Below are 16,682 nucleotides of genomic sequence, written 5' to 3' on the forward strand. Positions count from 1 at the left end.
ATATTGTTATACCCACCCAAATGAACTCCTAATATCAATCAAACCAACTACAAGCCTAAAAATATAGTATCATAATGCTCTACAAGCATTGATAACTAAAGAAACATAATATGATATTAGTTATATTATTTTTTTAATAATTTTATTGTGTTTAATATCTCGATAAAAATACTATAATGTTATTAGAAACACTATAAATCAACTAAATGAAATTATCATAACAGTACAAAATTGGTGAAAAAAAAATAGAAATGGAATTGGTGAGGAATATTTTGAGCATTATTCAGAACAAGCGTACCATTTGGAAATAAAATAAAATAAAAATATCTTTGTAAAAAAAAAAAAAGATATATATTTTTTATTTTTAATATAGCCGCAACGGTTAATAAAACTACCGACTGTCCTTCCGCCTCCAATCGTAGCCACCACCTCCTCTCCTGCCGTGTACGCTTCGGTCCGAAAAAATCCTCTTTTTTTGCGTCGCTTGCGAGGAGTTTGGACTGGAAGATACGTCTCGAATGTTCCTTCTTCTTCTTCTTCTTCTTCTTCTTCTTCTTCTTCTTGTGCGTTAGGGTCTGGATTTGGTGCTTCTGGTGTGGTCCGATAGGTTGGTTCCGGTGCTGCTGCGGAATCGGGACGATGGAGCCTCCGAAGGGGTTCTGGGCGACTCTTTGGAGTTTCCTTTGCTTCCTGCCCTTCTTCCTGGGGTTGTTGCTTCTGGGCATCGTGAAAGGTGAGTTCTTGCTTCTTGTTCATTTTGCTCTCCCCCTTCCTCTTTACCTCCATCAAGGTCGGGTCTTGCCTCTTCGGTCGGTTCCTATTTACTTGTTCTTCCTGGATTCTTTTTACACGATCTTTTCGGCTTTGTTGCGCTTCTTGCTCTTCTTTTTTCGGTTTTTGTTGCTTCTGGCCATTTCCATCAGTAAGTTCTTTTGTTCTGTTGGTTCTCTGTTCACTTGTTCTTCCCAGATTCTTTTTTCCTTGCTTGTGAGCATCATTAGATCCTTTTATTTCATTTTTCTTTTGTTCTCTCGGTTCCTATTTGATTGTTCTTTCTTGGTTTGTTGCTTCTCAGAGACTGCATTAGCGGAAGCCTCAGACATGGGTTGCCCTTTTTTGGCTCAAAATATTAGCACAATTGAATATTATCACCTAAATTACTAACAGGTCATATAATAATATATGGAAAATGTAGCCAAGGAGGAGAGGTTATTAGTAAAAGGAGGATTGACTGTGTCATTTGGATGTTTAGCAATGATCTTGCATCGGATTGACGCAGGTAGGTGATCAGCCGAGACCGTTTTCAGATTGGATTAGCTTGCTTCTAGTTCACCATGTTTCAGCAAAACGAAGTACTTTGAGATATACTCTCGTATTCTAGTTGTGTCATCACCTCTTAGATAAGTATTGTTAATTTATTCATGTGGTCAATTTATATGTTAGATTCTAAGACATAATATTAAGAAACTTAAATCTACATTAACTTAGTATATTCAGGTGATAATCTATTTTCATCAACTCCTCTTTTTCAGGTACTCTGCTCTGCCCATTTGTTTGCCTTATCGTGACATTAGGAAATTCTGCAATCATATTGGGTCTCTGGCCAGCACATGCAGTTTGGACATATTACTGCATAGCAAGGTAAACATTTGTATCCAATTTAGACATATGCAAATATTTTTTTCTGCTCATTATAAGTTTATAACATATTAATCATTTTCATTTATTTCTTAAAAGGCAGAACCAAACAGCTTGGGCCTGTTCTGAAGCTTATTCTTGCTGTTGGTGTATCTATCATCTTAGTTTTGTGGCCACTAGCTGGTATATTTGGAAGCATCCTCGTAGGAGCAGGCTATGGTTTTTTAGCTCCCATCATGGCTACTTTTGACGCTGTTGGAGGAGGAAAGGCAAACAATCTCATACACTGCTTCTTGGTATATCTGATTTCTTTTTTGTTATTAATTATTTTTCACTCTTTTAAGATGAGTTCTGTTCTTATGTTTACAAAAATTAATCTGTGATCCCCAAATAAATACAGGATGGAACTTGGAGCACAATCAAAGGAAGTTTTACAGTGGTCAGAGACTTCAAAGATGTTTGCTTTCATTCCTATTTCTCGATCATGGATGATCTACGCCTCCATGATCCTCCAAACAGAGAGCCCTATGAGATTAGGTCAGCTACTGTCTTCATTTATTTTGTACTGTCTTGTCTATAGTTTATCTGAAAGCTCTTTTCAAAGCAATACATATATTTTAAATACCTTTAATCCTAGCTTCAACTTGGTGATTGCTGGAAAAAGTAAAGATTTGTCCCTTTGGTTTGGTTTGACTTTTTTCATATCTCATGGTTGATATGTCGTTATATCATATTGAATTTTTTATTATTTGAAATAGCTCATTCTTATGCTAAGATGATAACTTTTTGAATTGCTTATGTCCATATTTGATACTGAAATGTTTTCTTTGAACTTAAACAACCTTGGTTGGACTTGGTTGAATATATCTGGTTATTGGACTTCATCAGTTTTGTGTTTCTCAACCTAAACCATGTGTTTTTACTAGAAATTTTGTAAATTCAATTATAGCGCATGAGACCCTTTGTTTTTGGCTTATAACATGGTTTGTAAGAGTGTCCAATCATATTTATCTTGTCAATCCGGATCAAGGATGCTTTGGTCTTGATCCTGATTCTGTCAACAAATTGGGAGCGTCGCTGTAAATTTGCTGAAGATTGGCTATGAATTCGTTGGAGAAATCATTGGTTGATCTCAACAAGATACAACATGCGCTTGCATGTGTAGATGAAGAAGATGAGAAAAATATGAGAATGGGAGGAACAACATGAGGGAAGGAGTGTGTATAAAGACAAAAAACTTGCAATGGCCACTAGCTGTGCTGCTCCTCAGCTGCTGTTGCTTCTTCAGTGTTGCTTGTAGGATGATGAGGGAATGGTAACATGTGCATTTGCAAGGGAAGGATGCTAGAAGAGGGGAAGGAGAAAGAGAGTGTAGGTGGCAGCTGGTACATTCTTGATCTTACACTCTATGCTGATGTTTTTAACTTGTGTAAGTTATTCTAAGTAGTCAAACTCATAACCATGTGTCATATGGCCTAATTTGGATCTTTATACTTCATATAGGGAAGGCCCAGTGGAGAAATTTCTATAGTAAAGATGTGCTTCTCAACTTTCCATTTGGAATGATAGCTCATTCTACTTAATCCAGAGACTCTTTCAGCGACAAATATTTTTTCGTTTCCAAAAAAAAAAGTTATATTACTAAATCAAACACATACAACCAACCCCTCTCCTATTAGAGGGAATCAAAACCTCGGGACAGACATTCCAAAAACTGTCACTTTGGTTAGCCACTAATATTCAGAACAGAAATCAAGTTTTGTGGTTTTTTGCTTGTGAGAAGGTATGTGCTCTAGAAAAACGAGAGGCTCTAGTTTGCTGGTTCAAGAATAAATTCATAAATTAACATAACATGATTTGCAGTGAGGATGATTACAACCAGCATATCTGAAAATCAAATTTAGCAAATAAATTAATTGATTAAAAATGTCATTTCTCCCTCTCTCTACATGAGCATGTGTTTATGTGCAGATGAGCATGTACCCACATGCATGTGCCAAACCATAGCTTGACGAATAAATCCAAAGGTATTAGAAATTGGATTTCTTGGGGACCAAGGTTCCAATTAAGAGAATAGCCTTTGTCAAGAGAAATAAGGCTGCCTTTATTAGTTCATTCTGTATTGATAAGGGTTGTGAAGTTGATATCACTAGATCATCCTTTTTTATTTAGTAAAAGATACATTCCATAAGGTCTAAAAGGTTTTCTGGTGGATGGAAATTGGATAGACATTTATATTACAGTCTAAGATAATGCAACTTGAAAGCACAACAACCTTGAGGGAAAGCCAATAAAACAAGACATTCAGTGGAATATTGATCTCAGAGGCCTAAAGGTTAAATTATAGGACGCATCACAAAACATGATTCGATGGTTTTACACATTGAAATGATCTAAGTCTTCTTTGAATTTGTTCATGATACTCTATATGTTCAAAAGTCAAAACTATGATGTGAAGTCAAAGAACTGTGTATAAATGCCTTTCCTCTTATGATCTATACTTGTGTAACTCATGTCGCAACATGTCTTGTTTAATGTGTAGCTCCTTCTTGCTCTATCTTCTGTTGGAAGTACTTCTATGTTTTTTGTAATTATCAGTCTAGTAAAAGGCTTGACTTGTAGCATGATAGCTACTTTTCTATGTCACACAGGAAAAACTATGATAGTAGGTAATTTTTTTATCAAAAGATTTTTAGCATCATATCATTTTTTTTCATACTATTGTTGTTGCACATCGCCTTTTGATCTGTTACAATGTGGTTGTCTTAATTTAATTTGAACTGATGGTAAGACTACTGAGAATCTACATTAATATCTGCCAGATTGCGTGATATTCCCGGTGCCTGTATGATTGGTCTGCTTGGAATTATGGTTGACATGCCAATTATCACATTAATTGCTATTTGCAAGAGCCCGTGTATGCTTTTTAAAGGATGGAATCGTTTATTTCATGATCTTATAGGCCGAGAGGGCCCATTTTTGGAGACTGCATGTGTGCCGTTTGCAGGTCTCGCCATTCTTCTCTGGCCATTAGCAGTTGCATCGGCGGTTGCTGCTTCCATAATATCAAGTTTCTTTTTAGGTGCATATGCAGCTGTTATCACATACCAGGTCTGAGTTGGTTTCATTGGCAGATATGATTTTGGAGAAAGTTCTGTTACATGATTTTAGCTACTGCATGACATGAATCATCAGTAATCATCAATATCTAACCAGAATTTCCTTCTCTCTTGACTGTGCAAGTATCAAGTTTGTCTCACACATTAAATGTGTTCCATGAACTTCTCTTGGATTTCTTAGGAGACATCAGTCAAGATGGGGATAGCCTACATCATCTCTTCCTTGTCTATGTTTGATGAATATAGTAACGATGAACTTGGCATGCGACAAGGGTCATGCTTTCCCAGGTAGTATGAACTTCTATTACTTAAGTTAAGCATTGTATTAAAATGCTAAACTTATTGTTTAATTCAAATTTTCTAGGCATCGGTATCGAAAGAACGAATCACTGCATGCTAGCTCTTTCACCAGGCCTGCCTCTTTTCAACGAGGAAGTCAAGATGGAAAGAACCCTCCTTCACATGCTACCTCATTCAAGAATGGCATTCTTGAATTGAAACCATTGAAGGTAACAAAGTTCTTATGTTATGTCCAGATATTAGCTAATTATATGGGGTATAAGAAAATGGTTTACTGCTTGGGCTACATGTCTGGGAAATCTGGTTGGTGATGAAAGCAGAGTGATTAGTTTCAGTTCATAGACCCAAATTAACTTTTTCAAACAGCTAACTGAAGTGTTTACAACTCTGCACTATTATGTCTGATAAAATGCCATTACCTTTCAAAATACAGTGATAGGTATAACCTGACCTTCTCTTTCATTATCTTATTTGTAACTTTGATATGAATAGCTTTCCTTTTTCCTTACACCTTTCTCTTCTTTGAGGCTCCTTTGAGGTCTAGAAAACTTGTGAAGGGTGTTTTCTGCATGAACTATAGTTGCACACATTGTTCTTGCCTAAACTTGCCTTCAGTTTAATAGTAAGCATGTCTGCAGGGTTATTAACATCAGATTAAGAGCCTGTCATAACCTTTTCTTTTAATCGTGCTGTATAAACAAATATCATGATTGTCGGGACAATATGGCTTGTTGTTATTGTTGTATAAACAAATTTAATATGGTTCAGTAATCAGCCACTCATTTGAGGTTTTCATTATCTAGGGTAGAGGTCTAAAATTTATTTGGTCTATTATTTTCCATGCTGCCCTGATATGATTAGCTGATTTCGGTTTCCAAATTGTAATTGATTGGTAATTGAACTTTGAAATTGGTGAGAGCTGAATGACTATATTTCTTGTGTAGTTATTAGATCACCTATTCTCAGAGTGTAAGCACCATGGTGAGACATTGGTTGCTCAGTGTGTCATACAATATGAAGACATCAAAGAGTCTCAGTCCAGTAAGGGTGGCAGAAGCAGGATCATAAACATTGGTTTGCCGGCATACTCCATACTTCAGGCACTCCTATTTTCTGCAAAGGCCAACTCTGATGGTTTAGTCTTAAGTAAGTAAATAAAAGGTATCAAATCTCTTTCAATTATCAACCAATAAATAGAAGTTTATTTGATTGTTGAATCGTAGTATTTGATGAGTTAGATGGTCGGCATTATAACAGGTGACAACACTGAGATCACGACAGAAAACCGACCCAAGGATAAAATCTTTGGTTGGTTCTTTGATCCTTTGATGATCCTGAAAGAGCAGATTAAAACCCAAGATTTCTCAGAAGAGGAAGAGCAGTATTTGTCCAAATTGGTGCTGCTACTTGGTGATTCCAGGAGGATCAATAACCTTGACAATCAATCACCACCTCTGGATCAACGAAAACGAGCTGAGATAAATGCGTTTGCTCGCAGGTAACTCAGACTGATCTTTAAAATAAATTTAATAGTAAAAATATATAAATCATGACATTGATAAAAAAAATAAAAAAAGAACTTTTTTTCTATGTTGCTTCTTGTGCTAGGTTGCAAGGCATTACCAAATCACTCTCGAGGTACCCAACGGCCAGACGACGTTTTGATGATCTCGTACAATCTCTCTCCGAGGATCTTGAGATGAAGTTAGGGAGCACTCAATCTGCCAATAAAACTCAAATGCAATATGTAAGAAGTGGCATTGTCAGAATTTTCAGCCAGAGGTCATTTAAGATGAGTAAAATCACAAAGAATAGTCGCAGAAGCACAATTGGTTAATAATGTTCTCTAGTTATATAATTAATATTTTTGAAGTATTTATATGTTTAGCCAGTGTCATTTGATTGCTGCAACATTTTAAGATATACCTGTATTGTCACAAACACATTGTTACAAGGCACACCAGTGCCTTCATATTTGCTTTAAAATGTGTAATAGCCATCATCATGGCTTTCCTAATATTTAAGCTGAAGCTGGAATGTGAGGATGCGTGTTGTTCCTATATTGTATATAGATGAATATCATAAGATGTCTTGATTTGAGTGATCCATTGAGTTTTCCTTTTATATACAATATCTGGAATTCGAGAATACCTAATGATATTATCTTAGGCAGAGTTCACCAAAGGTAAAAGATCTATAAAACTGATTGCAAATAGTCCATTGTATTTACTATTATTAGATTAATTATCCACATTGATAGCAATGCTCAAGATCTCACGAGGTAACTAGAAGTCTACTAAACAGCATATTCCATGGACACATGATACTGATAGTTGTATATCCATAAAACCTTGCAAAGAAACATTGAGCTCATACTGTTAGTTTGCTACAGTCGGATTTCAAAAACACCAAAATTGGACAACAAAAATCTGCAGAATCAATCATTTCTAATCATGAAACCATGAAGCACCAGGCAAAATTGTTGGAAGCAGCAATCTTCATGGACAGCCAGTGCCTGTCAAAGAGGGATGAAAAAGGTTTGACCACAATGGCTGGACAAGATTTGTCGATGATCCTGTGTCACACCTCCCAATTTAAGCTTTAGAAGTCCAAAAAATCACATGAAAAGCTGCAAACTAGCTGGCGGTCAATCAGATTCCGGCTGCGTTTCCGGTACGACATCTACAGGTTGGCTCTCAGAGTCTTCAGCTTGTGATTGAGAAGCAAGAAACTTGGCCTTTTTGTAGCTGCTCGAAGATCTTAGTATTGTACCCAGTGGCATGCCCTTTCTGGACACACTCAATGATCTGATAAAGAGAATGAATGCAATGGATTCAGTGCTAGCAATTAACAATGGAGCAAAGTAGTTATTTATCTGGAGCTATTCCATCATGAACTCATTCAGAAAATAAAGTAATTTAATATAGAACATAACTGTGAAATAGATCACCAGAAAACAGGGAAAGTACAGATGGGTTGTAGAAGCAAAGGAAATTTGCTTTAGAACTGTGAAAAGGTCCATTTTCTGGAGTTTTATATCCCTGCCATATGTCCTTGTGTTTCTAGATGGATACAGATGCTGAGGTTCTAAAGGCTTCTTGGTCTAGTCCCTTGGGAGGATTTTGATAAAAAAAACAGAACTCTAAGCCTCTGCCACTGTCCAGCTACTCTGGAGGGCTGGCTGTATGTAGTAGAAATGAATGAAACCACCATCTTTTCATTGTGAAGTACCAAGCATTTTAGCTGTCATGGATAGTCAATGTTCCACGATCTATAAGCGAATAGAAGTGGAAGAATTCTATGATCCACAAGATCATCTTTTATCTGAGTCACTCTTTATCATAGAAGCTAAGTCGTGCCAAGACAAGAGCAACTAATGTGAGTCTTCAATTTTAATCAGAAGCAGAATATTTATAATAACAAAATCTCATACTACGCTTCTTTTCAATTTTACAGATCATCAAATGATGAGGCTATGCCAAATTACTTAATAGGAACTGGACCCATACAGCTCCTGGCCCAAACTGGTATGGGTCGGAGCCATATTGGCATATTATGTGTAGCTATGTTGGTACATACAGTGATACTTCCAAGGGGGAGAGAGGAGGGGGAAAGAAGAAAGAGAAGGAATAAGAGAAAGATGGAAGAGGAAAAAGGCGATGAAGTGGAGGCAGTGGAGGAAGCGGGGAAGATGTACCGCACCATGCAGCAGGCAGTAGGTGCATGGGTGGCAACAGGCAATGGGCACGCGAGCGTTGGTGGTGGAAAGAAATGCTTGTGAGAAGCCATGACTCAAAACGCTTGCGATGGGCATGCGAGCATTGGTGATCGAAAGCAACCACTACAGTAAGTGGTTACCAGTAGGGGCTGGTTTGAGCTATATTATATACAAATACATAGTGAACCGAACTATCCAGTTTGGGCTACTCCTTGAACCGGTCGACAGTCAGGATCAGTAACTTCTAACCGAACCATGCTAATCAAGTCAGTTTTGCAATCCCTGATCCCAACCACAACATACCATGGTGTTTGCTTACAGTCTCCAATTTCTTAGGTGCCTTCAAGAATTAGAAGGCAACAAAAATTTGACATTCTATAATTCCTATTGCATAATTGGCACAAGAGCATTTAACTACATATCTAACAGTCCATGGATATGCTATAACAATAGCAGGTTCTCAATAAAATTTCTCATAGGTCTACGCTACGGTTAATTGCTGGCTACATCAGAATTCTAATCTTAGCAGGTGCAAGAATGCTCCAAAGGGGTTGTAAGAATATTAGACCAGATACCAGCAACAACTTTCCAGAGAGGGACTAATATAGTCAGACAACTAGAGAGTCTGGTGTTGTACAGTGGAGCAAAGACAACCAAAGCTAGATAGGCAAGGATGTAATTCACCAATCGTTCCCAGCTTTCCATCATGTGGAGCCTATAACATCTTAGCCATGAGGGACAGTTGGATCAGCTCTTTTAACACTGGAGAGTCAAGATATGCTTGGGTATTCTGGGAATAAGAAATCACAATTGGCATGAAACCAGAGCACAAACGTGATGTATATCGGGTAGTAGATGATAATATGTACAAACTAGCATGAGCCTATACATATGTACAAGGATTTATCTATGAGTTGTCCTTTCCATTGCCTTATGCCTTGGATGATTTTAAGAAAAAGATGGTCCACACCAACCTATAAGACTAACTGTATCCATTCATCTACAGTGGGAACATAAAAACATATGACCACACAAGCAATTAAACTGGTACAACTAAAACCAATAATACCAACCTTCGATTATAAATGCCACTGGAAGGCAAAGAACATGAAATCTCATATTTTAGTATTAGATTTCTTGATTAAACTTACTGTGACAAAGTGATGTCTCCATCAGATCCCTCATCTTTACTACCATATGCTGCAGATTTAGGTCCTGTTACAGAAATTGATGTTATTAGCTCATAGATGATCATTTTGAAAAACTTACGAGAAAAATTTCTTGCATAAAGACTTTAACCAGTGAACTTTTGTACAGAACAGGCAAAGGTATAACAAGCTTCAGCTGCTTCAGAAGGAAACCATCAGCAAAAAGAAATTTGAACCGATAATTATTAATAAGTAAAGCAAAGAAGGAAAAAAGAAAGCCCTAGAGATATTAATATGTAGGCTGATAATCATGACCATTGAACAACAAAATACAAAAGAAGCAAGTGATGAAGCAAACGGTTTAAACCATCTTGATAGAATACAACCAAGATCAGTGATTTCAATAGGCGCTCGCCTAGGCACTCGGGCGAGGCGAGGCGAGGCCCAAGTGCCTCGCTTCATGTCCAAGCGCCTCGCTTCAAAGAAGCGCCACCTGGGTGCTCGCCCGAGCCCAGGCGTCGGCTGCTTCGGGCGAGCGCTCGGGTTAAACCAGGCGACTGAACCAGTGTTTTACATCTAGTTCGGTCTCCGATGCTTTAGTTGGTTCGATTGAACCACAACTAAAACACCGATATCAGCCTCCCAGCATCCCTCTCGCGACTTCCCCAACCCTAACCCTGCTCGCGATTCTACCGATGTCGTTGCCTCTCTTCGCTGTCGTTGCTCTCCGCTGCCACTGTCGCTACTCGTCGTCGCTGCTGCCGCTGCCACTATCGCCGCTTGCCGCTCCCGCTCCTACTGCCGCCGCTCGCTGCTACCACTGCTGCTTCTCTCAGTCAGCAGCCTCAATCTTACTCTTACACTGCGCCCTCGCTATCGCTGTCGCTGCTCACTGCTGTCGTTGCCACTACCGCTGCTCGCCACTATCGTCGCTCCCGCTCTTGCTGCCGTTACTATTACTCTTACTCCCTCTTCTCACATCAACTAGATAGTATACTGTTAACAGTATATTAACAATATACTGTTAACTATATACTAGTAATAATATTTTTTTATTTATTAGATTAATAATATATTATTTTGATTTTAATACTGCTAATTTTTATTTATTTGAAATTATTGTTGTTGTTTTAAATTTTGAGATTTTTTGTTAATATGATATTGTGATTCTGTAAGATTTTTTAATTTAATATCATATTTTTTAATTTAAATAATTATATTTATTAATTATATTATATATTTTTATATTTTAGTACCTCGCTTTGCTTGGGCGAGCGCCTAGCGCCTCAGGCGTTTTTGGACCTTGGTGCCTTTTGATGTCTAGCGCTTTTTAAATCACTGACCAAGATATGATACTAACAGTTGTTGTGTAGCAAGCAAACCAAATGGCATACTACCTATAAGAAATGCATCTCTATAGGTCACACCTTTAAGCGCGTAATCATTCATGGTTTGAGAACTAACTCAGGTGGTGGCAAGCCTGAGACGATGTCTAGATAACCAGTGACTTGTGAGAAAGGAATAAAATATAGTTACAAAAGCATGTAGATGTACTCAGGAAGGAAAATTACACTATTTGATCCAGATGTGCATGGAAGAAAGGTAAATAGTCAGATAACTACTATCATGGAGATGTTCCCTGATCTAGCAATAAAAGGGATAAACAGTGTAAAGAAAAAAAATGAATAAATGAGTTAATCCTTGAAATTCCATTCATAAAACTATGTTCAAGGTCAATCTTATATATGCATATCATGTAAAGCCAAAGTTTGACCTCCTTTCCTTATGACAATGACCTCAAATTCTACCATCAAATCAGTTGCAGAACCAAGTGAAGCAACTGATCACTAAATTAATGCAAAGCCAAAGAAAGTGGTCAAAATACCTGATATCTTTCTGTTCTCAAGGTCACCATCAGAATCAGATGATGAAGCTGAAGAATCAAAGGCCCCTAACTCAGTGACTTCTCTGTTCCTGAACTCAAACTCATCTTCAGAACTATCACTTGTAGCAGCATTAAAAATGGCACCTGGGGTAAATAAAGAGCTCTCTTGTTTATTACTGTTTGAGAACTCCCCAAAATTTTTGCTTGGAACTTTCCTAACTGCAAGTCGATATTGTTTAGCTTGGACTGGTGTATCTTCCTCTGTGCTGTCAGATGATGCTACAGGATCAGCCAGAGTTTCCTTGTGAGAAACTCGAGGAGTCTTAGATGGACTCTGAACTGCATGGGCACCTACATTGACAATTACATTTTTCTCAGGTTGGCAAGTTTCATTTCCTAAGTCAACAGAGGCGTTAGCATGGTGATGGTCAGGAGATTTAGCTGCAGCCTTCAAAGAAGATGCCTTCTCTTTGGAATTATAGACATGTTTGCTTTGCTCATCGTGTGATGACAACCGGAATGTGTCAGGTTTGTTGCCTTGAATCTTCTCTTCAACATTGCTATCATGCAACCTTGTTGGAGGCATAAATTCAGACGTGGCAGCACCAGCATTCACATCACAATTTGTCGTCCTCTTGGCAGCACCATCATGTGCTTTTCCATTACTGAATCCCTTAGAACTAGGCTGGCCAATTTGATCAGATAAATCCTGGTTACCAGAATCACATATTAGCTGTCCACTATTTACCATATGATGTTTATCCATTTCTGAAGGGTATACCAAATCACAAGCCGAATCATGCTTGTTTGATTTTCTTTTCTTCTTACTCTTGTGTTGTTTCTTGGGTTCAGTGTCAACTGGTGTAGAAACATGTGCAGAAACAACAGATTCATGCTGGACAACACTTGGACAGAAAGCATCAACAAAGTTAATTTTGTCATTGTCAAAATCTGGAAGTTCTCTAGACTCATTTGCTTCAATAGCTTTGTCAGAATTTCTATGAGCCATATGCAGTGGAAATTCTTTAACAAGATTAGCAGAAGTGCTGACCAAAGCTCCCTTCAAATTCTCTTCATTGTCTGTTTTTGCCAAATTGCAGGAAAATTCACATTTATTGGATAAATTATTAAAAGATCCAGTTGAATGCACATTTAATCCATTATCATGAGATGCATTTTGCTCAGTTTTATTTGGAAGAATAACATCATCAGAAGCACCACCAGGATATCTACTGATGATTGTGGATGTTTTCTCAAAATTCACTTCAGTAATCTGACTTCCTGATGTGTCATGGGACAAATACAATTTTCCTGGCTTTCTCTTGCGGCGATGTGTACTTTTACCTTGAGAAATCGAACAAATTTCTGTATCTACTTTTGTAGAGCCTCCAAGTACTGCAGCTTCTCCATTATCAGCCAATGAGTTAGATTCTTTACCTAGTTCTTTATCATGGTTATTCAGTGTTTTCTTGGCCTTCTCTTCAGCAACTTGTCCAACCAGAGCGTGGGCAAAGTTTTGTCGGGTGGATTCGTGATCCTGAAGTTCAACCTTAGCAGATCTTTTCTTTTTTCGTTGTGATTTTGTATCATCAGGGATGGAAGGACACGTGGGATCCATAACTGCAGTATTTGGAAGAGACTTAATTTCCGTAGTGACAACCAACTGCTGTGGTTCTTGGCCATCCAATTTCCCTTTGCTGTGCTGTTTGTTTGCTACATTGTCCAAGGAAGAAACAGGTTCGTAACTATTAGCCTGGAAATTGGTCAATTCAACTTTCTCAGATTTTCTTCTCCTCTTGCGATGTGGCGTTCCAACATTACCAGCAGAAGGATTTTCAGAATATAACTTTGCAGTATCCTCATGATTGGAAGTTCTTGTATGTGATTCTTTATCCATGCCTCTATGATTTCCATGTTGTTCTTTGGGATTCCCTTCATCGGCACATTCTAAAGAATGACTAGGATCATTGCTACCAGATAATGTTTTGGGTAAGTTCTTCCTGGATCTTTTCTTTCTGCGGACATCAGTTGGAATTTGAGATTCAACTTCTGCAGAATTTCTAAATGGAGCTGCTTCTTTAGTGCTGGGTGCAAAGTTAGACTCTGTGATGTCATCTTTATGGTTATCATCCAAGGCAACTTCATGAGTATCAGCCTCCACTATATTTTTACAGAAGTCCATGTCTGAGACATGATTTATATGTGAACCTTTTGCCATATTCTCACTGCTGAAATCCAAGACATCAATTTTTTGGGAGTAAGTGTCTACTTGCAATGAATCTCCACCAGCAGCATTTTCAGAAGCTTGCTTAGTTGCAGCATCAAACTGTTTGTTCAGATCTTTGTGCTTGTTTACTAATGCTCCTACATGATCGCCTTCTTTAACTTCTGGTCCAAGACCACTGGAATTCTTCCACAACAAAGGTACATGTTCAACATATGGCTCTATAGTATTTTGAGGCAAAGCCATGTCAGGATCATTTGATTGCAAATCAGAAGCCGCTTCAGTTTGTTGAGACTTGGAAGAGTGTCTTCTCCTTTTGCTTTTCTTTTTATCATCAGTACGATGTTCTATCAAATTAGGGTCACCATCACGTAGTTTACTGTACAATTCTTCTGGAGACACCAAATTAGCTTTGCCTGCAACCATATCAACTTCACTAGGAAGTTTTCCCATTGTGGAAGTCTCTTTACCACTAAGAGCTCCTCCAACATTATATGTTGATGTATGCTCCTCAACAGAGTTTGCTTTCCTCTGCTTTCCCATTTTGTTCCCTGAAAGAACATGTTCAGAATTTGCATTGATGAAATGATCATTCCGTTCAACATCATTCCTTTTTGTGGATTTACCTTCCGTACCAACAGGAACAGATTCACCATCAAAATCTCCAAGTTCTGGAACTTTGTTTTCTCTGCCCTCCTTATTTGCTTGATCAAAAGACAGACCAGAATTAGGAATAGCAGACAATTTGGTTGCTTCTTTGACCCTACCATCTGATTCATGCACCTGGTTTTCAACGTCAATTTCTGGCCTCTCTAATTGATGAACCTGTGTGGATTGCTCAACATTACGATTATGTGTAGCAAATTGATCACAAGAAGTATTCATGAGACATTCGATCTGGCAACTCCCAGGTTTTTGTTTTGATAAATCAACATGACCAACCAACTCAGCATGCTTCTCGTTCACATTGGACATATCATCAACAGAAATATCCTTTCTACCAGGAAGCCTATCCTCATCCAAGTTCCGGCTAGGATCCACAAGAATTTGATGACTGTCATCTAAATGCTCCATAGTCTGATTTTCAAAATGCTCTGCAGTTCCTCCTTGACATTTCGAGATAGATGTAGGTACAACATCAACATGAAGAAACCAAGTTGCCTTGCTACCATCAAAAGCACTTCTGACAAGCATGGTATTTGATAAATGATAGAATGCACCTCTTCGTTTCACCTATAACGAGCAAATAAATTGTTTAAACTTCAAATGAAATATATCACCTTAAATTAAAGGGGAAAACTGTTAAAATAAGAGAAGGCATTCAAAAGTTCCTACCTTTAATGCCTGGACAGATACTTCGCCAACATCCGGAAAGCATAGTGTGTGTTCGATCCTTATTTTTCCTGTTCAACAAAATCAAGATGAACTTCTGTCAAATGATTGTTCCAAGTACGCTTAGGTTTGCCTTTCAAACGTATTCGGGTCTGCTTGCAAACTACAATTCCATGTAACAAGAACCGAACACAAACAGATTCTTGCATTAAGAGAAGTGGAAAAGGCAAGGAAGGGAACAATTTTTAGAACCAAATCGAACAAAAAAGAAGCAACCTTGCAACAAAAATATCGAGTGCACTTGACGAAAGTTTGATTGCGATCGAAATCGAGGATTTTAGCCGGAAATAAGAAAAGGGCAGCGGGTTGAAATGATAAAAGATGCTTACTCTTGAGATCGGCGACGGTGTCGTCTGGGGACACGGACATGGCGAGGTTGGTGCCGAGGCTGGAATCGATGAAGACGGGGAAAGCGATGGCGTGCGGTGGTTGATGCAGAGAGGGGCGATCCATCGCCATGAGGAGGCGGCATTTGTGGGAGAAATCACGGTGTTCAAGTACAAAGGCAAGGGTTTTTGGGCGGCCGTGGGACTCCGCTCGAAACTGGGCTCGACCTGGGCTCGACTTGGGTACAACTCGTGCTGAAGGGAAGTGAAGACTAGGACCCACAATCATAACGCACGAAGATTTCGGGTGAACAAAGCGGGTAACGAAAATGTCTCTGCATCATGTGTCCAAACATCATGCACCCATCTTACAGGAGGCTCGAATCGCCCTTCCAATTCGATCAGGCGATAGAAGATCGAGACGTGACCCACGACCTCGCCTTCCTTGCTAATGGACGACGTGTGGGTCCCAGAGCGAAATAAGCGGTGCGATCACGACGCAAGGAGACGTTTTGGTCAAGAGGAGGAATAGAGGTGCGATTTGCATCACGTGTCTAAACATCATGCACTATCTTACAGGAGGCTCGAACGGTTCTCTCAATCCGACCAGGAGAGAGAGAGAGAGAGAGAGAGAGAGAAGAGACGTAGCAGTTATGGGATGCGCACCTCCTCCTATTCCGGCAAGGTTTCTCCGAATGTTGCAGACCTCTACAAGAAGAGGTAGATCGCTCTGACCACCGAAGCTCCAAATGCCATCAAGCAAAAGCCGAAAAGATGCGCCGCCAGGGCCGCCGGCACGGGTTGGTGAGGACTGCCGCCGTCCTCCTAGCTTTATCCGGCAAGTCGCGAGTGCTGAACCAGCTCGACCACCGTCCCCGCCCCCGCGCCAGCCGGAGTCTTCGCTAAGGTTCCTCGAAGTTATATTAATATCG

The 16,682-nt window shown here is 39.0% G+C and overlaps 1 protein-coding gene and 1 pseudogene across 5 annotated transcripts; one reads left to right on the forward strand and one right to left on the reverse strand.

The window, feature by feature from the left end:
- Positions 1 to 408: 408 nt before the first annotated feature.
- Positions 409 to 7,099, forward strand: LOC135676971 (uncharacterized membrane protein At3g27390-like). Of its 4 annotated transcripts, none has more exons than XM_065188740.1 (11): positions 409 to 733; positions 1,076 to 1,279; positions 1,533 to 1,641; positions 1,742 to 1,934; positions 2,039 to 2,175; positions 4,461 to 4,749; positions 4,939 to 5,045; positions 5,122 to 5,266; positions 6,002 to 6,203; positions 6,315 to 6,555; positions 6,666 to 7,099. In XM_065188740.1, the coding sequence occupies exons 2-11, from the start codon at positions 1,183 to 1,185 to the stop codon at positions 6,892 to 6,894; spliced, it is 1,749 nt and encodes a 582-aa protein (XP_065044812.1). In that variant the 5' UTR covers positions 409 to 733; positions 1,076 to 1,182; the 3' UTR covers positions 6,895 to 7,099. The 4 variants fall into 4 exon arrangements, with proteins under 4 accessions (XP_065044812.1, XP_065044811.1, XP_065044813.1 ...); XM_065188739.1 differs by lacking the exon at positions 1,076 to 1,279 and adding an exon at positions 1,284 to 1,352; XM_065188741.1 differs by lacking the exon at positions 1,076 to 1,279 and having other exon boundaries at positions 410 to 733.
- A 266-nt stretch (positions 7,100 to 7,365) lies between these two features.
- Positions 7,366 to 16,054, reverse strand: LOC135676972 (uncharacterized; annotated as a pseudogene). The gene is made up of 5 exons (XR_010514500.1): positions 15,754 to 16,054; positions 15,368 to 15,435; positions 11,809 to 15,265; positions 9,927 to 9,990; positions 7,366 to 7,864 (listed from the first exon to the last, which is right to left on the reverse strand). The product of XR_010514500.1 is annotated as an uncharacterized LOC135676972 (transcript).
- Between the last annotated feature and the right edge of the window lie 628 nt (positions 16,055 to 16,682).

Source organism: Musa acuminata, chromosome BXJ1-6, assembly GCF_036884655.1.
Source record: "Musa acuminata AAA Group cultivar baxijiao chromosome BXJ1-6, Cavendish_Baxijiao_AAA, whole genome shotgun sequence".
Classification (NCBI taxonomy): Eukaryota; Viridiplantae; Streptophyta; class Magnoliopsida; order Zingiberales; family Musaceae; genus Musa; species Musa acuminata.